Source organism: Sarcophilus harrisii, chromosome 2 (assembly GCF_902635505.1).
Source record: "Sarcophilus harrisii chromosome 2, mSarHar1.11, whole genome shotgun sequence".
Classification (NCBI taxonomy): Eukaryota; Metazoa; Chordata; class Mammalia; order Dasyuromorphia; family Dasyuridae; genus Sarcophilus; species Sarcophilus harrisii.
In genome coordinates, this window is record NC_045427.1 from 151,153,396 (window position 1) to 151,170,657 (window position 17,262).

The 17,262-nt window shown below is 35.7% G+C and overlaps 1 protein-coding gene across 2 annotated transcripts in view; it reads right to left on the reverse strand.

Moving 5' to 3' along the window:
• The window catches only part of SLC24A3 (solute carrier family 24 member 3), a 721,614-nt gene that overhangs the window by 201,124 nt on the left and 503,228 nt on the right, over positions 1 to 17,262 (reverse strand). For both annotated transcript variants that reach the window (XM_031951059.1, XM_023494858.2), the window contains exon 4: positions 2,422 to 2,496. In XM_031951059.1, the coding sequence (XP_031806919.1) occupies positions 2,422 to 2,496 (75 nt within the window). The remainder of the gene's footprint in view (positions 1 to 2,421; positions 2,497 to 17,262) is intronic.

Sequence of the window (17,262 nt, forward strand, 5' to 3'; positions counted from 1 at the left end):
AGGCATTAAGAACCACCTGATTCATGAGGCCTTTCTTGACTGCCCTTCTTCCTTCCCAACTTCTCATTTCAACTATCTCTTTTGCACCTATCTATATATATTCGTGTTGTCATTCTTTACTGGATTCTAAGTGCTATTCCAAGTTCCTTGAAGGTAGTGACTACTTTCACTTTCATCTGTGTACTAGCTCCAATTTCTAGGAAAATGTCTGGCACATAGTAGGTACTTTAATAAGTGCTTCTTGAGTCATTAAAGTCATACCCTCTTATGGCATCAGTTTCTTATAATTAAGTAATAATGGCATTTATATAGCATTTAAAGGTTTGTAATTCTCATTTGATCACAATAAGGCTGTGAGGTCGATAGTATTATTATTCCCATTTTGCAGATGAGGAGACTGAGACTGAGAGAAGTTTGGTGATTTTCCTGGGGTCACACAGCTAATTAGGTGTCTGAAGTACAATGTGAACTCAAGTCTCTTGACGACAAGTCCAGCACACACATAAGCCTCTCATCTCTTTGTATGAATCAAAGTCAACATTCCCTTTGCTACTCTATATGTGGATTCCTGTTATGATTATGATTATTACTTCAGAGAGGTAGTAGATTATCTCCCATGGACTTATAGTCAGGGAGACATCTGACACGTTCTGAGTGTGTGACCTAGATAGTTCTTTAAGATTGTAATAAACAAATGGCCATTATAAGATTGGGTATGGAAGTTTCCATATTAAAAGTTCTCTATATTGATTAAATTATACTTCTGAACCCAAGCCTCAGATTAGAACTTCAAAGATCTGTCATTTTGTCACAGGGAGTATTCTCCCTACAGGCCCAGATCACAATCTTGCCACAACTTATTCGATGGTTTTTAAGAACTGCTAAAACATTAATTACCCAACATCTTCCTGGTAATGAGCCTCTTCAAATTCATCTAGATTGGCCCTTAGACAGACAGATATGTCATCCATCACCTTGTACCCCTTGAGAAGGCTTTCCAGGGGAGGGATCTACCACTGCTTGAGCTCCACAGGCAGGCAGAGTAGTCAAGGACTCAGACTTGCTTTCGTCCCACAGTGAATCATTAGAGAAGGAAATTAGTGAAGGATTATTAGCAGTATCAGCTGGTGGTATAGTGGATCAGGCTCTGAATCTGGAGTTAGACTGACTTATCCTCAGGTTAGCCAAGTGACTTTGGTCAAGCCAAACCACCTCACTTCCTTCTTCTATAAAATGAGGAAAATAATAGTACCTAACTCCCAGGTTGGTTGTGAAGAAAAAATTGAAATACTTGTGAAATTCTCTGCAAACCTTAAAGAACCATATAAATGCTACTATTTGTTATTATATCAATAATAAAGCTTTAAAAGAAAAGTGTTGGCTACATTTTAAACAATAAGTAACTAGGTTATTTTTTTTTTAACAGCCTCATTCTCTCCAGAGGACCCATATTTTTGAGAAACCACAGAAGGAGTTCCAGATTGGAGGTGTGGGAGAGAGAAATCCCTTTTCCCAACTGGGATTTTGAATTTTAAAAAATGCCAAAGAGCTTCCAGATAAAGGGAATTGAATTTCAAAATGTACAAGGGAGATGAAAGGGGAGAAAGAATGAAAGAGTTGCAGATATGGTGAATATTTTTTGATTAAAGCGATTTAACTTGGTATTCAGTATCCTTCTTATTGTGATGACTTCTAACACTGTCTCTTTTCCTGGTCTTTATTCGCAACTCTTTTCATCTTATCTTTTTCTAGCTTCTGCTTTGAGAATTATATATACATATAGAAAGAAAAAGAGGGAGAAAAATTGGTGTCTGAAAGTTTCAGACTTTGTAAGGACCTGTATGAAGCTACAAAAGAAGGTTTCAAGGGGAAGAAAAGGGTAAGAAGGAGGAAATAGAGATGGGAAAAAGGATTGTATTATATTGCTTTGTAGCCATGAAAATGATAAAACTAGTTTTGTAGTGAGTTTCACCCAAATCTAGGGGCCAGTTCCCCTTTTGGTTGAAGATTTCCTAGAAATAACTAAATTGTAATGTCCCAAATTAAGTGAACAGAAATGGGAAGGTTCCCTTCCAAGTGACACTATTATTAGAATCCCATTGAGAAACAGTAAATTACTCAATTATCCATGGAGGAAGGGAGAGAGAGAGCGAAGGAAGGAAGGAGTGAGGGACACAGGGAGAGAGACACACAGAGAAAAGACACACACACTGCAGAGACAGAAACTGATAGAGAGAGACAGACACAGAGATACAGAGACACAGAGACACACACGGACAAAAAGACAGAGACAGAGGCAGAAAGGGAGACAAAGGGACAAAGATAGAGAGACACACAGAGAGAGATAGAGAAAAAGAGGGGACAGGGAGAGAGGGAAGAAGGAAGGGAAAGAGAAAGAAGGAAAGAGAGAAAGATACTTACTTCACAAATCTTTTCCAAGGAAGGGACAAAGAAGTCATCACATACAATGGCCAAAGCATAGAACATGTACATGGCCTGAAAGAAAAAAGAAAATACTCAGGTCCAGGAATCAAAATGATAACAGCTACCATTTACACAGTTCTTGAATTTGTAAAATGATTTTTGTACATTATCTTATTTGATCCTTACACTAGCTAGTGAGGTAGGTCCTATTATCCCCATTTTTCAGTTCAATCTATCAAACAGACATTCATTAATCACCAGAAAATGAGTTCTGAGGATTTTAATATATAGAAGGAAACTATTACTGTTACTTGTATACAGTGTTCTCTTGGTTCTGTTAATTTCATTTATTTTGTTCAAGTCTTTCATGTTTTTTAAAGATCATGGAGCTCATCATTTCTTACAGTACAGCAGTATCTTATCACAGTCATATACCACAACTTGTTCAGCCATTTCCCAATTGATGGTTTCCTGCAATCTGTAGTTCTTTGCCACTTCAGAGAAAGTGCTATAAACATTTTAGAACATATAGGTTCTTTCCCTTTCCCCAATCACCTTTGGAAATAGTCTTAGTAACTGTATTGTTGGGTCAAAGGGTATAGATAGTATAATAACTCTTTGGACTGAATAAGTAATTTTGACTATTAAAAACACTCAAATTTACTATAAAACATATATGAAGAAAGATTCTATTTGTATCCAGAGAAAGAATTGATAAATAGAAGTATGTGTAGAATAATTTTACATAATTTTATACATACAGACACTATATATTGTCTAATGGTAGCTATCTCTAAGGTGGGGAGGGGAGTAGAGGGAAAAAAAAGGGAAAAAAGATGTTTTTATGATTATTATATATTTAAAAGAAAAAGCAAGTTGTACATAATAGATATGCAGTTTTATGTGCAATCTTTTTTTATTATACTATAGTATAGAAATGATTGTTTTATTCTATAAATTAAAAGCAAATAAGAATGAAACAGTTTCTACTCTCATGGAACTTATATTCTAACAAGGGAGATGACTATACATATGCACATGCACGCATATATACAAATATGCAGAATAAATAGAGAAATGAAATAGAAATAGAGCACAAACAAATGAAATACAAGGTAGTTTGGGAAGGCACTAGTAGTTGGACTACAGATAAAGAAATTGAGGCTGAGTGAGTTTAAGTGATGTGTGAGGCAGGATTTTTACTAAGATCTTCTTAGTTCCCAGTCTTAGAATCTGTACATTACAGGTAGGCTGCCTGTACTGTAAATGAAAGGAATTTTAGCTTTGAGATAGATTGTTGTATTGAAGTAATGTTTCTAATGAAACAAGTATAATTAAAACCACCCCAAACAAAAAAGATTGTTTCAATGATATATTTTGTCACTGCTAGGTAACAATTTATCCTAAGGCCTCATGAATAGCTTCCTTTGACTTTGTAGATAGTAGTCAAGTAAAAATAATAGAATTCCAAAATGAATTCTTGCTCTTAAGATCACAAAAGGCCACACTTTCCTTGTGAAATCCAAACACATCAGCCACCATTGATACTATTTTGATGCTTCTTCAAGCTTTCAAGGAAAGGTAATAAAACTACCACAAAATAAACAATTATCTGTCTTCCCCCCTTATACATAATGTTTAAATTGAAAAAAGTCTGAGGGAGTATAAATCACAGCTTCTTAAACTGTAGCTCATGACCCCATATAGAGTCTTGTAACTGATTATTGGGGTTGCAAAAGTACAATTTATTATCAGTAATTGTTTGCTTTGCATACCTATTTATATGCCTATACATCTGGGGTCATGTAAAAATTTCTTAGGTGAAAATGGGTCACAAGTGGAAAGAGTTTAAGAAACCCTGTAAAAAACCATTATTCCTGTGCTTAGAAGTGAGGGGGAGTCCATTATAATTTATATACTTGTCTACAAATTAATTAAATAAGTTACTTGTATGCTAAAAGTAATGTAGTATACCTATATATAATTGCCCAGAGAAGAACACAGGAATATTTATATGCCTCTTGTGGTTAAATGAATCCTAATTATTCTTCCATGTGCAAAGGAGAGAAGTGGGACTAACAGCATATATGCTGAAGTGTGAATTCATTGCAACTGGGACCTCCCTCATTAACAGTTGGGTCCACAAAGTTAGTTTAATTAGGGGAGCCTCCCAGTCATCACTTTGTGGTCATCTTTGTCTTTTCCATTACTTTCATCGAATCAATTGACAGGTTCTGTCATTTCTATCTTCACAACATCTCTTGTCACTGTCCCTTTCATGTCACTCCTTGAGTCCTCAGTCTAGTTCAGGCCCTGGCCCACCTCCTACCTGAACTACTGAAATAACTTTTTAATTGGTCATTTACTTCCAATGTCTCACCTCTCCAACCCATCATTCACATTAACTGCCAAATTAATATTTCTAAAAGTCTTACTCATGTCATTCACCTGTTCAAAAAACTTTAGCAGCTCCCTATTGCCTCTAGGAAAAAATGCAAAATTCTCAGCCTGGCTTTTAAAAATCTGTATAAGAGGGCTTCCAACTATCTTTTATGTCATTCTATTTCATGCATTATATTTCATTCACTTTAGCTCACTATTTGTCACCTATCTCAACTCTGTCCCTTTTTATGTTGTTTCTATCATCCCTCCTAATGGCCCTGGTCTCCCCTAGCTCTCAGAATCCCTAGCTTTCTTCTAAGCACAGGTCTATAACCTTATCCTATAAGAGATTTTTTAAAAGCATTCTATCCCTCCTGAAAGGCAGCTATGTAACACAATGGATAGAGCTGCTGGCCTAGAGTCAGGAAGACTAAACTCCCTAAGTTCAAATCTGGCCTCAGACACAATGTCTGTTTGACCCTAAGCAAGTCACTTAACTCCATTTGCTTCAATTTGTTGAACTGTAAGATGATCTGGAGAAAGAAATAGCAAACTATTTTGGTATTTTTGCCAACAAAATCCCAAATGAGGTCATGAAAAGTTGGACACAATTGAAATTACTAAAACAGTGATAAATCCCGAAGAATTTTAAGGGCATTGCTTTATATTTACTTAGCAACGTGCATTTTGAATATCTTGAGTAGAATGTATGCTTCTGAAGGGTAGGAAATCAATTCTGAGGGGCTTTGCATAACAAATGCTTAGCATAAGCATATATACACATTGAGTAATGCTTAAGAGCTTTATAAATGCTTGTTGAATTAAATTGAATTAATAATTGGTGATTATGTTGGACGTTGGTTGTCAAAGTAATCACTAATGTTTATTTTTTTTAAAACCAAGATGTTATAGTTCTGCTGCATCCTCATAACCCTACTTTTTTAAAACTTCAGCCTTAGGGCTTAGAATGCCAGTTCCCCTTTATTAATTCTTCATGTCAGCATCTGTCCTTGTGATCTGGACTCCCTCATTATGAAGGTGAACCTGTTAGCTGATAATAATAAAACCTCACATTTCTATAATTCTTTAAGAATTGTAAAAACAGCAACAACAACAACATATTTTCTTTTATTCCATCTTTATATGATTAGGTAAGTGTTATTATTATCATTACTACCTTACAAATGAGGAAGTAAAGACTTAATGCTAAAGCTTGCCTAAGGTCAAATAGCTAGGAAACATCTCAAGTCAAATTTTTTTTAAAAGCCAGATTTTCTGGATTTCATCCCCAGCACATTATATACAAAGCTATGCTGCTTTTTTTTTTTTTTTTTTTTTTTGCTTTTCTCTAATCTTGCTTCTGAAAAGTGTTTTTTTTGGGGGGGGGAGGGGGAGGAATTAGGGATTTTGTTACTAAGAGTCATAGGAGACACATGAGGCTTTAAATTATGCAAACTTTCTGGTCCTACCTGTAAATGTCATGACACTAGGTCTTATTGTTTCTTAGTTCTTCTTCTCTGTTCTGACTGAATCCCTCTTTCTAAATCATCTGAATCATTTGGTCACTGTTTAGGTGACATGCTAGACCTAAGTTTAAATCTTCAGACTGAAGTAGATTTGATTTTTGACAAATATTCTGTGTCTTAATGTTTCTATAATGTTTTTCTCTAACCGATCTCCAGGTATGGAAGCCTCAGGCTTACAGCAAGTACTGTCATATTTGATCTTGAAGAGTTTTCCTTTGGGTTTCAGACCTAAAGATACTTTATGTTTGCTCTTTTTTTTTTTTCCAATGGTAATGGGTCTATTTGAACCCTGTCTTTCCCACTGGCTCCAACAACAAATAAGAAAGATTCTTTCTTGGTTGGAATTCAGTTATTCTCATCTTCAGATCTCTGTTTTTTTTTCCTCCCTCTTCCTTGTCAACTCTCTCATTTTCTTGCCTTTACTTTTTCCCTCTGTCTTTTCCTTATCTTTTTTTTTTTTCTGCCTCCATCTGCTAATTCTTTGTCCTGATTGCTTGGCTGCAAGCAAATTTGACAGCTGATTGTTACAAATGGTTCTGTCCTTTGTGAAACTGGATTTAGCTACTGCCCTAGATCAGCATCTGAACCTTTACTTTATGGAGACCATATGGTCTAGTAGCACAAAGCTCAGGCTATCCTATTTCTTTTCCTGAGCGTGGCATTCTCTATGGCTCTTAGGGTCCTCCTATCAATTTACCAGTCAAGAAGCTTTTATTCAATACCTACTGTGTGCCTTATTCTAGTACTCAAGATACAAAAATGAAATAATTTCTACCCTCAAGGAACTTACATTCTCTTGGGGGAGACAATATGTACATATATAAGTATAATCAATATAGATACATATTGTTTAGCAATGTCTGATTCTTTGTGATCCCATGGACTTTAGCATGTCAGGTCAACTGTCCCTAGGGTTTTCTTGGCAAAAATCCTGGAGTAGTTTACCATTTCCTTCTCCAGTGGATCATTTTTTGTTAGATCTGTCTATCTTGGATCACCCTGCATGGCATAACTCATAGTTCTATTGAGCTATGTAATCCCCTCCACCAGGACAAGGCAGTGATCCAGAAGCTATATTCATATACCCACATACATAGCATAATTGATTCTATTGTATAATATACATGTTAAAATGTATGTGTATGTGTGTGTGTTTATATTTTATGTGTATTTGTGTGGGGCTGGCACAAACAGCTTAGAAAAGGATTAAGAACATTTGCAAAAATTGTAATTGAGCAAAAATTTTAAAGGAAATAGGGAAATATTTTCCAGATTTACTCTGCTTCAAACTCAGACTGACTGTTTGTTTTCCCTCCTACCATGATCCCATTTTTGGGATTCCAAAGACTTCAAGTTCATTATCACAAAGGAATTGATAGGGTCTGATCACCTTCATTCACTTCTTCATCTAATTTCATTTACTTGTCCTTAGATAGCTTCATACCTCTTCAGGACAATGGGTTTTCATGATCCAGGTTTACCAAAAAAAATTACCTTAACCACACAATAAATTAAACATATAATTATTACTCTTGCTATTAAGGGTAAGGATATGATAACAGTAGGTACTGAAGATGATAACTGTTATTGTTGTTTTTTTAAAAACATTCTTTTGATGTGTCATGAGTTCCTAAAAAACCATTAGTAATTATTGCAGACCATACATTAATTTGTGATGATAATTCTTTTTAATTAATGAAAGATATTAGGTGGTTGTCAGTGGTAAATAACACAAGGCTTAGTCTTCTCTGTCATCCAGGCTGATTTTCAGATCTACCACAATGTCCCATTTCCTGAATACATGTGAAGGCATGGCCCCCAATCCCTTGAAATGACAGCACCTCTTCCCCTGAGTTGTACAAATTGCTATTTTGTGTTGCATTCAATATATTTGTATTGAGTGCTTACTGTTTGAATGATCCTGAAGGAGAAAGATAGTCAGCAAGCTTTGAATGTTTTTCCTCAATCTTTACCTCTTAGCTTCTTTACCTCTTAGCTTCACTAGCTTCCGTTGTGCCTCAGATCAAATTTTCTCTTTACAGGAAGTCTTTCTGGCCCCGAAATGTCCCCCTCTTCCTCATTACCTTTCATTTTCAATATTTTTCAAATCTATGTATTTATATAGCTATTTGTATGTCTTATCCTCTGTTAGAATGGGGGCCCTTTGAGAACAAAGCCTCTGTGCCTAGTATAGTGCTTAGTCCATAATAAATGGCTATAACTGATTATATTATTGATTTGGTATTTATAATTAATTATTTTTTCTTTTTCTTTTATGTATCAACATCTTATCTCCACAAATACCCTGCTTGTTCCAAGTCAATTATGTTTTTGGCTATCTTTTACTTGTCTTTTATTGTTTAGTTGTGTCCAGCTCTTTGTGATCCCCCCATTTGGAGTACTCTTGGCAAAGACACTGTAGTGGTTTGCCATTTGCTTCACTAGCTCATTTTATGGATGAGGAAACTGAGGCAAATAAAACTTTTACCAGGGCTGTTTATTCACTTTTAGAGTCTAACTGTCACCTACACTCTCTTGTAATTCCAAGACGCTATAGCATGTACAGTAGCCATACCCTGATAAAACTATGAGCGCAGATGGGTAATCCAGGTTGAGGGTAACCAATAAGCCTTAGACATGTTGGTGAGTTAGTTGGGTATTTACCTCAAGCACATGAAGACTTTCCCTGATGAAAAAGGCAGATGAGAACAATTTATTCTAATGACCATAAAGGTGGCTAACACAAGTGCTATGGAGAGCTTAGAGCTTGGTCAGACATTGAAAATGCCATACATCTCAGGCATTACCAATTGTTTTTTTTTTTTTTTGTCCTGCAACTGGACTTAAATGACTCTGGAAGAGAGAAGGACGCTGATGACGAGGCAACTTTGCCTCACTTAAGTCCAATTCACTCACAAGTCAAGATAGCACCCATGATGTCATTGGGTCTCTTCAAAAAAGGAAGGACAAACAACAACAGGGGAAAGGTGAGCCCCAAAACCTATTTGTGCTGCATGTACCTGCTGGCTTCTTACTGTCTAGAGGAGAGGGTGGAGGAAAGGAAGGAGAAAAGTTTGGAATACAAGGTTTTGCAAGGGTGAATATCGAAAATTATTTTTGCATAAATTTTGAAAATAAAAAGCTTTTTTTTTTTTAAAAAAAAAAGAAAGTAGGGACTACCTTTCCTTTTAAATATATACATGCAGAATTTACTTACTTCAGTACTTGGCACATAATAGTCACTTTCCTTTCAAAAAGATTAAAAAGCAAAAAAGGAAAAGAAGGTATTTGTATAAAGATATTTATAGCAACTTTTTTTGGGTGGTGGCTAAAAATTGGAAATTAAAGGGATATAATCAATTGGGGAATGGCTAACCAAGTTGTGATATATAATTGTAACAGAATATTATTATGTTCTAAGAAATGACAATTAGGATTATTTCAGAAAAATTTGGAAAGACTTATATATGAACTGATGAGCAGTGAAGTGAATGGAACCTGAAAAACACTGTACATGGTAATAGCAATATTGTTGGATGAAGAATTGTGACTAACTTAGTTATAGTCAGCAGTACAATACCAAAGGACTAATGATGAAGCAAACTGTCTGCCTCCAGAGAAAAAATTAGTATTGTTTGAAACATGCTATTTTCCCCTTTCATTTGAATCCTCATACCAAAAGATCACTATGGAAATGTTCTATGTAATTATACATGCATAACCTCTATGATTGCTTACTATCTTGGGGGGGGGGGAGGAAGAAAGGAAGGGAAGGAATTTGGAACTCAAAACTTTAAATAAAAATACTAATACAAAAAATTCCTTCTTTCTATAATTGAGATGAAAATAAAAGAGGTAAAAGATGGTCCTTGCCCTCAAAGAATTTACAATCTAAAGGGAAAAACAACTTATACCAACTATATACAAAGCATTAATAGGCATTAATAAACAGAGGGGAAGCACTGGAATTGAGAGGCTGGGGAAGACTTCCTATAGAAGATGGGATTTTAGTTGGGACTTAAAAGAAAATCTAAAGGGAAACCAGTAGTCAGAGCAAAGGAGGAAAAGCATTCCAGGCATGGGGTCAGTCAGAATGCCTGGAGCTGAGAGATGAAGTGGTATTGTAGAACAGCCAGTGTCATGGAATCAGAGAAGATGCCAAGGAGAAAGGCCTAAGAAGACTAGAAAGGTAGGAGGGGACTTAGTAATGAAGGACTTTGAATGTTGAAGAGAGCATTTGCTCATAGAAGCAATGGAAATCTTGGCTAGAGAAAAAACCAAATATCATCTTATTATTTTTCACTGACTTCTACCTAAAACTTAGCATTTCCTTCAATTACTTTTTTAAAAAATATTTTTCTGAGAAGGCATCAACAAACTTCCAAAGGTGTTCACCCCCTCCCCCCCCTCCCAAATTAAGAAGTTCTGGATTAGATGACCTCTGAAATCTCTTCCTGCTTGAGCACTCTACAATTCTATGATTCCTTACATTTCAACATTATCATTTATGCAAAATGGACTAATATAGTTGAATATGAATACTGCAATATTTCTCCAATAAAGTGTTCTGGGCAAATTCCTATGAGGCTGAAAGTAAGCATGGCAGGTTCCTCTTCCTTCCTTCCTTCTTCCTCTCTGTGACACATGACAAAAATACAGGGCACCAGGTAAATTTCCATTTTCTTTTTAACCTTGGGCTTTGAAGTGTATGGGATAGAAATCCAGAGAAATATGGGAAGAGGAGTCAAATGATAGGACTTTGGCCCCAATGAGATTAACAGAAAATATTTAACATAGCAGGAAATTGCTGGAAACTGGGGCTTAATGGAGGTTAACAAGTTATAGCTGAGATGTCAATATACATGAAGGTTCCCCCAAATGTCACACCAAAGAAATGCATCTGAATTGTGTAATGTCAACACTGTCACTTCATGTGGCAGTTACAGTCAGCAGTTTTCACAGGAGATTTCCTTTTATTACCTCATCTGCATTCATGCCACTCCATTTTCAATTTCAAACAAGGTGGTCCAGAAAGGTTGCCAGGGAACAGCAAAATTACCCAAAATCTTGGTGGAAGGCAGTTGGATTTTCTTAGGGACTGATGTTTAAAGTAACATTTTTTTTCTTCTTTTGGCTGTTTTCCCTTCTCAATTAAAAGGGATAGCTCAAGGTCCTACCTGGCACTTTTTTCTCTCTCTTTAAAGAACTGTTTGTCGTAGACAACTCTGATCTCTAATAATCCTGTCACGCCATGAGATGAATGAGCAGACTCTAGCTTCCCAATTCTGCAATAGCTGACTTTTCTTGTCTTTTTTCTTTATCTTTAAAGAGCTAGAAAAGAGGATGAACACTTACTCCAAACTTTAGTTCTAAAAGGGAAGATTTCTCAATAGGCTAAGAAATGAGGGAAGACCCATAGGACAGGTAAAGAATAGATCTCACAGAACATATAATTCAACTCTTATTTTAAACAAGAGGGAACTGATACCCAAAGACTCAGTCTCCCAAGGTCACATAAGAGTAAGTGGCAAAGAGGAGAGATTTGAATAGATTCTTTGACTCTTTTTTCAGGGACCAGAGTGACTCAAAACACTGCATAATTGTTCAGGAAAAGCGAACAGCAGAAAAAGGAAAACTAGGGAAACTAAGACTCTCCAATCTACAAAACTATCCCCTTTCAAAATATGGGAAAACATGTTTTTGAAATTCAGGATACTTCTACCATACCTCCCTCCCTCAATTAAAAAAAGGTTATCTGAAGGGGACCTAATACCAAGGGAAATTATCATATAGTAAATTATTTTAATTTTCAAAATTCATTAGCTTTATGCTGCCGCAAAGGAAACAGACATTTTATGGTTACAGGTGATCACATTGTGCTTGCTATTTTGCAGTATCTCCAATGCCTTTTTTTCTCCCATTACAAAATAGAGATTTCTGTAAGTAAAACTCAATTTGTCTTTTTTTCCCCTGCTTTTTTTTTTCTCTTGCCTTTCCCAGCCTTTCCTCATAATGGATACAACATGAGCCTAGAGGCAAGAAAATCTAAGTTCAAATCTGGCCTTTGATACTTACTAGTTGTGAGACCCAGACAAGTCACTTGCACTTGGGCAACTCTCTATGATTTATATTCTAAATATTTATTGGGAGAACAAAATCCCACACTGGGCATTCCCAAGACTGGTAACACCATTCCTAAAATCTAGAGAATCAAGCACTCACTTGGAAATAATTACAATACATCCTTGGCTAAAAAAAGGCGAATTTAGTCTGTACCTCTGTTTTTCAATGTGTAAAATTGGAAAACTTGACATTTTTTTCAATTGATATTCATCACCTTTGATATGAAGATAATTTCTGAAACAATAATAGAAAGGCAGTGTGGTGTATATAGTGTGAAAAAAAGCCTTGAATTTTGGCACTAGGGAATACAGGTGTGAAATCCACCTTTGTAACTTACTCCTTAGATAAATTTAGCTAAGTCACTTTACTTTAATAGCTGTCAACTTTCTAAATGGTAAAATGGAAATAATGTTTATGGCATCTACTTTGTTGTGAGAAAAGGAATTTATAAACCTTCCAGCAGGATATAATTGTGAGTTGTTTATTCTTAAGAAACTATGCACAGGGTTCATATGTGGCAAATTCTCATGCATAAAGCAGAAAAGGAGTTATATAGTATATTTTGTTAGGTGCTTAAAGTGCATCCCCCCCATCCCTATGTGTCTCCTTGACTTCTTAATTTTGAAACCTCTGTCATTCATCACTTTGGATTTTGGAAAAGTCTCCAGAATCTTCCAAATTAACTCTTAACACAATATATACTTTTGAAATAGGAAGGAAGGAATGAACAAAAGAAGGGAGCGAGAAAAGGAAGGAGGGAGGGAGGAAGGAAGGAAGGAAGGAAGAAAGAGAGTAAGAAAGAGAGAGAGAAAGAAAGAAAAGGAAAAAAGAAAAATTGTGAGCTTCTCAAGAACAGGGAATTTTTTTTTGTCTTTATTTGCATCTCAAGTGCTTAAAACAATGTATGGCAAATATTGGCCAATAATAAATTCTTGTAGATTGATTTGCTGAATAACTTGGCATGCACATTTTGATAAGGTGTAAAGGACTAAGGAAAAGACCAGTATCTCAGACACAGAGGTCCTAAGAGGAGAGGAGCTTCAAGATGGGTAATTCGAAGTAATTATGGACTGTGTAAAAACAAGAGGGCCCTTAAAAATGCTCCTTGCTCTGTGGTGTGGGTAGATAAAGTGATCAAGAGACAGAATACTGGAATTGAAATCAGGAAAGCCAGAGTTTGCATACTTCTTTTAAACACTTACTAGCAGTGGGACTAAACCTCTCCTAGCCTCAGTTTCTTCATTTGTTATTTCCCAGGCTTGTTGGGAGAATCAAATAACACACACACACACACACACACATACACACACACACACACGCACACATATAACTTTGCAAACATTAAGCTGCTACATAAAGACACGTTATTAGTATTCTACATTTTAAAGATGAGAGCTGAGATTCAGGGTGGTCTGAGTAATTTGCCTAAAGTTATGAAGTTATGAAAGGCAAAGCCAAAAATAGAATTCAAGGCCTTAGCTTCAGATTTAGCTTTCTTTCCACTCTATCATTCATAAATATTTTTGGCATTTGCAGTCTGTCAATTGTGTGTCTTCTCCAAATGAAATGGGATGCAAACCCCAATGGATGGGAATAATGCATTTCTTGGGAGATGGATCACAATACTGATGCATAAAGCTTTTGATGATGTTGTTGATATGAAGAGGAATTGAGCAAATGTGCTACTGAGTATTATAGTGACCCTCAAAAAAATCACAAAACAATCCCTCATAATCCATCTTAGTTGCAGGAAATAAACCAAAATCAGTCGAGGCAGGTGATTACTGCTTTGCTGATTTCTCTTAGGGAATATTCATGTGAATGTGTCTTTCTGACAGTCTATCTATATTCAATTATTATCGTCATGTCTGACTTTTTATGACCTCTTTTGGGATTTTCTTGGCAAAGATACTGAAGTGCTTTGTCATTTCCTTCTCCTTCATCTTACAAAGGAGGAAACTGAAGCAAACAGGGTTAAGTGACTTGTCCAGGATCACAGAGCTAGTAAGTGTTTGAATTGCATTTAAATTCAGGGCTTCCTGACTCCAGGGTTCACTTTTTATTTTATGTGTCATCTAGCAGATAATAGACGCATGCATGTATGTATGCACACACATATATATGTGTATGTATACATGCCCTGTGTTTATATATTTATATAATACACATATTTCATAAAGATATATGTGTGTCTATACACACATACACACATATATGTTATGCACGTAGCTAGACACATACCCAGGATGAGAACTACTACTTTAGTAACTTAAACTGCACCAAGACTTTTGGGCCACCTTGTATACATAATTTCAGGTTAGGAAAAGTCCTTTTCCTATGCAGATTGGCACTCTCTTTATAAAGGTCTTAGAGAGTTAAATAGAACACTGAGGGTTTGAGTGACTTACTCAGAGTCACACAGCCAGTAGGAAAGGTAGAATTTGAATACAAGTTTTTGTTTTTTTTGTTTTTAGCACAGCCTGCTATCCATTCCATCACATAGTATTACTTTTTCTACCAGCATGAATATGTATATACAGAGTGTTAGTATAGTTTAAGCTATTGGAACTCTTAGTAGTTTAAGATTCTAGATCTTAAAACTGCACTAAGACTTTAGGAATATCCTGAATAGCTAAAAGCAGTTTATATTTACTAACTACTCATCTTCTTTAAAGCACAAAGTTGTACCTATAGACTATCTTTTAAAAATATATGTGTGTATATGCACATATACACCCTGTACACACATGTATATTGTAGATGTATACAGTATATAAACACATTTGTACATTCACATATAGTACACACATGTATGTATATATACACAAGCATGTGTATACACATATACTAAATATGTCATTTATTCCTTGTCAATGTCATTTACTCCTTACTATAGTACAAGGAGTCAGGATTACTGGACTGAGATCCTAAAGAAGCATTAGAATTCATCTGATTTAATGCCTTCTTTTTATAGATGAGGATGAGAGACTTGGAGGAGTGCAGTGATTTGTTTATGGTCCCACACACTGTAAGTAGTAAAATTAAAATTTCAATGATCGAGGCCCCTAATTCTATATCCAGCACTTTTCCCACTGTCCCCCAGGGCTTGTTAGCCCCACTGTATTCATGATACTGTCCACCCATGGTGCAACATCTGAATTGGAAAATTTTCTTGTGAAAGGATCCTTCTCAATTCAGTCCCAGTGGACTCAAGGATAGGGGAATTCTGGCCTTCCAAATTTCTGGCATAATTTCTCTTCAGCTGAGAAATGCTCATTCTATTCTTATTTTTAAAAAATGTGAAAGGCTAATCCTCACCCAAGTATCAGCCAACAAAAAGAAAACATCTTCTGGCCACATGGATTTGCTGGCATGCCTAATATTAGAAGTACTATTTGCTCACCTGTGGTTATATAAAAGAAATGCCGCTCTGTTTGATTTTGTAAAGGTAAATATGAAGCCTGAGAAAGAGCTTTTGGCTTGGAGACAGTAGAAAGGGGCTAGATGAGACCCAGGTCATTAATAATCTTTTAGAACCTCATTTTCATCATCTGTAAAATGGGGATTATAACTATTCTCAATTGATACTTTTGGTTGATTTTTTTGTCACATAGTGTGATTCATTTATACTAATGCTATTATCATTCTTTGTCTTGTTCAATCATTTTCAATCTCCAAATATTATGCTTGTTGAATTGTTTAGGTTCCTTGTGACCCAGTTAAGGTTTTCTTGAAAAATGACAAAGAGTGGCTTTGTCCTTTTCTTCTCTAGATATATTACTTATTCTCCCCTATATAACTTATACTTTCCCACATCATTACCTATACATGAAATATCCTCTTGCTGCCTCATCCTATTGAATTCTAACTCATTCTTTAAGGTTCCATTCAAATTCTGCCCTCTTGGGGAGCCTATCCTAACCTCTCCATTATTAACAATTGTCCCTTGCCTGTGGAACTCATATTGCTCTTTACTTATATACCTCTCTCAGGTACTTGTCATGGGTCATTTTATTTTATTAGCTCTTTTTAGTTTAAACTATTGTTATTTGTTCCCTATCTCTTTACCAGACTATAAGTTTTATGGCAGGAGAGAACAATTTTCATAAATTTTGTATCCACCCTGCTTCCCTCAATCCCAGCCTGGTGCAACACTGCTCAATTAATAGACACTTAATAAATGAATAGCAACTCGGTAATAGATAGAGCATTGCACTGGTTTTTAATTCTGCTTCAGGTATCTACTATCTGTGATCCCTGACAAGTAACTCAAATTCTACGGGCCTCATTTTTCTCTATTGTACAAATTGAAGTAATTCAACTGGATGAGCTATAAGGTCCCTTCCAGCTCTAAAGCTTTAATTCCATGAAATGATTGTTGAACTGAATACTTGTCCTAGCTACCTAACAGGGTTGTCTTAGGGAAAATATTTTGCTATAGATATGGCTTATGGTTTCATATGACTCAGTGACTACTCAATTCAACATTCCACCTCAGCTTCTAGCCTGATATAAGAATTATTTCCAATAACAAAAAGGCTTTAAATGAAAATATCTGGAGGCACAAATGGATAACTGGAGGCAGCTGGGTACTCTTCAAAGGTATTGATGCTAAAATCAGTCCACTCTGAAAGAAAATTGCTATTATCTGTAGCTTTATGCCTTTCCTGGAAGAGCCCAGCATATTTTGCCAACAATTATCTTTCCAGTAGGAACTTGTTTCATAATCGTAATTATAGCAAAGTGCTTTGAGATCTGCAGATAATGGGATAAAAACAGAATTATTTTAAAAGCCATATTTCAGATT